Source organism: Arvicola amphibius, chromosome 13 (genome assembly GCF_903992535.2).
Source record: "Arvicola amphibius chromosome 13, mArvAmp1.2, whole genome shotgun sequence".
In the NCBI taxonomy this organism is placed as follows: domain Eukaryota; kingdom Metazoa; phylum Chordata; class Mammalia; order Rodentia; family Cricetidae; genus Arvicola; species Arvicola amphibius.
Window position 1 is genome coordinate 69548236 of NC_052059.1, and position 2876 is coordinate 69551111.

The 2876-nt window shown below is 37.7% G+C and overlaps 1 protein-coding gene across 1 annotated transcript; it reads left to right on the forward strand.

Annotated features, from left to right (window-relative positions):
- Positions 1-1060: 1060 nt before the first annotated feature.
- Positions 1061-2002, forward strand: LOC119800439 (olfactory receptor 4M1). The gene has a single exon (XM_038310621.1). It carries the CDS (start codon positions 1061-1063, stop codon positions 2000-2002), a length of 942 nt encoding a protein of 313 aa, XP_038166549.1.
- The last annotated feature ends 874 nt before the right edge of the window (positions 2003-2876 follow it).

The following is a 2876-nucleotide window of genomic DNA, read 5'->3' on the forward strand; positions in this document are numbered from 1 at the left end:
TTCTGTTGGCCTCTTACCAAGGCTTAAGAAGTAAAATTTGGTTATTCATTTATTGTACATGAAATCATGGGATTTTTAAAAATATAAATTAAAATAAAGTACTGGAGGCCAGGGAGAAAGCTCAGTGTTGCTTGGTACTTTGCAAGAGGACCCGAGTTCATTTGCTCTCAGAACCCATGTTGGTTGTTCATGGCCCCCAAGATTCTGGCTTCAGGGGGAGCTGAAGAATCTCAGATCCAGATACCAGTATGTGTGCATGCAAACACACAGACGCGCGCGCTCGCGCACACACACACACACACCTATAATTAAAAATAATAAAACAAATTAAATGTCATGATGTACTGAAGGATCTGTATACTCAATATTAGAATACAAGCTTAGTTTTCCAAATTAGCGAGATTTCAGCGCAAAAATGATCCAGAGAGGAGACTAGAGACTAGATTTCCAATTATCAGTCTAACTTCAAAAATCAGTGCACACATTGTTTACTATACTGAGTATTTAATGCAAGGGTAGATAGTTGAAGAAGAGTTTTGTAAAAAAAATAGAATTTTGCAGTATTATGCCTGATATTTGGCATTCAGGTATGTGATACTGTCCTGAAGTAGGTTTTTAAGTGTATGACATTTTTCATATAATTTTAGTTTGCCTAGTTTGAGATCATCATTTACTTTCTATGCCTTGTTTTTTAATGTAAAATGGGGAAAGCAAGGATATTATAGACTCTTTAAGTTTATTTTTCATTCTATTTTCACGTGTGTGGATGTTTTACTTGCATGTATGTCTGCATACCTGGTGCCCATGAAGATCAGAAAAGATATTGGATACCCAGAGACTCAACTTACACATTATTATCAGTTGCCTTGTGGGTGGTGAGACCTGAGCTGCAGTTTTCTGCAAGAGCACAAAGCCATCTTCCAGCCACCCAATGCAATCTCTTCATGATAAAAATGTGTCATAATTTTGAAAATAGGCATACAATTTTTATTACATATTATTTGAAATAATTATATTTTCTTTTATTTTCTATAGCTACAATGAAAAATTATTTGAAGAAATGGAGTCCGTAAATGATACCACCGTGACAGAATTTGTTCTCACTGGTCTGTCTCAGACTCGAGAAGTGCAGCTAGTCTTGTTTGTTATATTTTTATCCTTCTATCTTTTTATACTTCCAGTGAATATCCTTATTATCTGTACCATCAGGATTGATCCCCACCTGAATTCTCCCATGTATTTCCTGCTGGCTAACTTAGCCTTTCTTGATATTTGGTATTCCTCCATCACAGCGCCTAAGATGCTTGTAGACTTCTTTGTGGAAAGGAAGATCATTTCCTTTGGTGGGTGCATTGCTCAGCTCTTCTTTTTGCACTTTGTTGGGGCCTCTGAGATGTTCCTTCTCACAGTGATGGCCTTTGACCGCTATGCCGCTATCTGCCGCCCTCTCCACTATGCTACCATCATGAACCGACGTCTCTGTTGTGTCTTGGTGGCTCTCTCCTGGACAGGGGGCTTCATTCACTCTATAATACAAGTGGCTCTCATTGTTCGACTCCCATTTTGTGGGCCCAATGAATTAGACAGTTATTTTTGCGACATCACACAGGTTGTCAGGATTGCCTGTGCCAACACTTTCTGGGAAGAGTTAGTGATGATTTTTAGCAGTGGCCTAATTTCAGTGGTGTGCTTCATTGCTCTGTTAATGTCCTACGCATTCCTTCTGGCCATGCTCAAGAAACACTCAGGTTCAGGTGAGAGCACCAGCAGGGCTGTATCCACCTGCTATTCCCATATCACCATAGTAGTGCTAATGTTTGGACCGTCCATCTACATTTATGCTCGTCCATTTGACTCGTTTTCTTTAGATAAAGTGGTATCTGTGTTTCATACTGTGATATTCCCTTTACTCAACCCCATCATCTACACATTAAGAAACAAAGAAGTAAAGGCAGCCATGAAGAAGTTGGTGAATAGATACAGTTTTTGTAAAGAAAAGTGAAAAATAAATGATATATTTTTAGTTCTGTGAAAGTAGGAAGTGGTGGTTTTACTTCCTCTTCTTTGAACTCTAAGATTTCTTTGTTTTTATTTCATATGTATAAATGTTTTTTCTGCATCTATATATGTGCCCCATATGCATGCCTAGTGCCTACAGAAGTCAGAAGGCCTTGAGTCCCTTGGAACTAGAGTTATAGAGAACTGTAAGCCAGTATGTAGGTTCTGAGAACAAAGTCTTGCTCCTCTGTGAGAACAGCAGGTGCCCTCAACCCCTGAACCCCTTATCTGAATTTTTAAAGTCATCATTTTCCTACATTTCCTTTTAAGGCAGAGCACAAATGTATTTAAATGGAAGCAAGTTTGCACATACATCCTGAAATATAATACAGACCATTATTAGAATTCAGATTTAATAATGGTCTCCTAAAACATATGGTTTCATTAATTGTTCCCTGAGTAACTACACTAGGGCAGGTCTGTAAGGAGAATGCCATGTTGTGAAATAATAAAATAAATAAGACTTCATAGGTACGTTCATTATATACTTGAAGAAATGGCCAGCAAGGAAACATAATTTCATGTCACTAAATTAAGTATCGTATTTCATTCTTTGCCCAGTAAGAGTTTTTGACAAAGTATCTTTCTGAGCCTGGAAAACATTGTTTGTTTTGCCTTTTACTTCTAACTCTCCCAGATGTGATAGGAACTGAGGATTCTGTCCTAGGGCCACCTTAACTTCTATTTAAGGTGGCCTACACTGAGCAGCATTACTGACAAATCTCAAGTTTTTACCCATTTTGGAAAAATATTTATACATTCAAAACACAATATAGTTTGCTTGCTATAAGATTTTTCTTATTTCAAAGGTATTCTCC

Coding starts and splice junctions, on each gene's coding strand:
- LOC119800439 (XM_038310621.1), top strand. CDS start 1,061: ATGGAGTCCGTAAATGATACCACCGTGACAGAATTTGTTCTCACTGGT.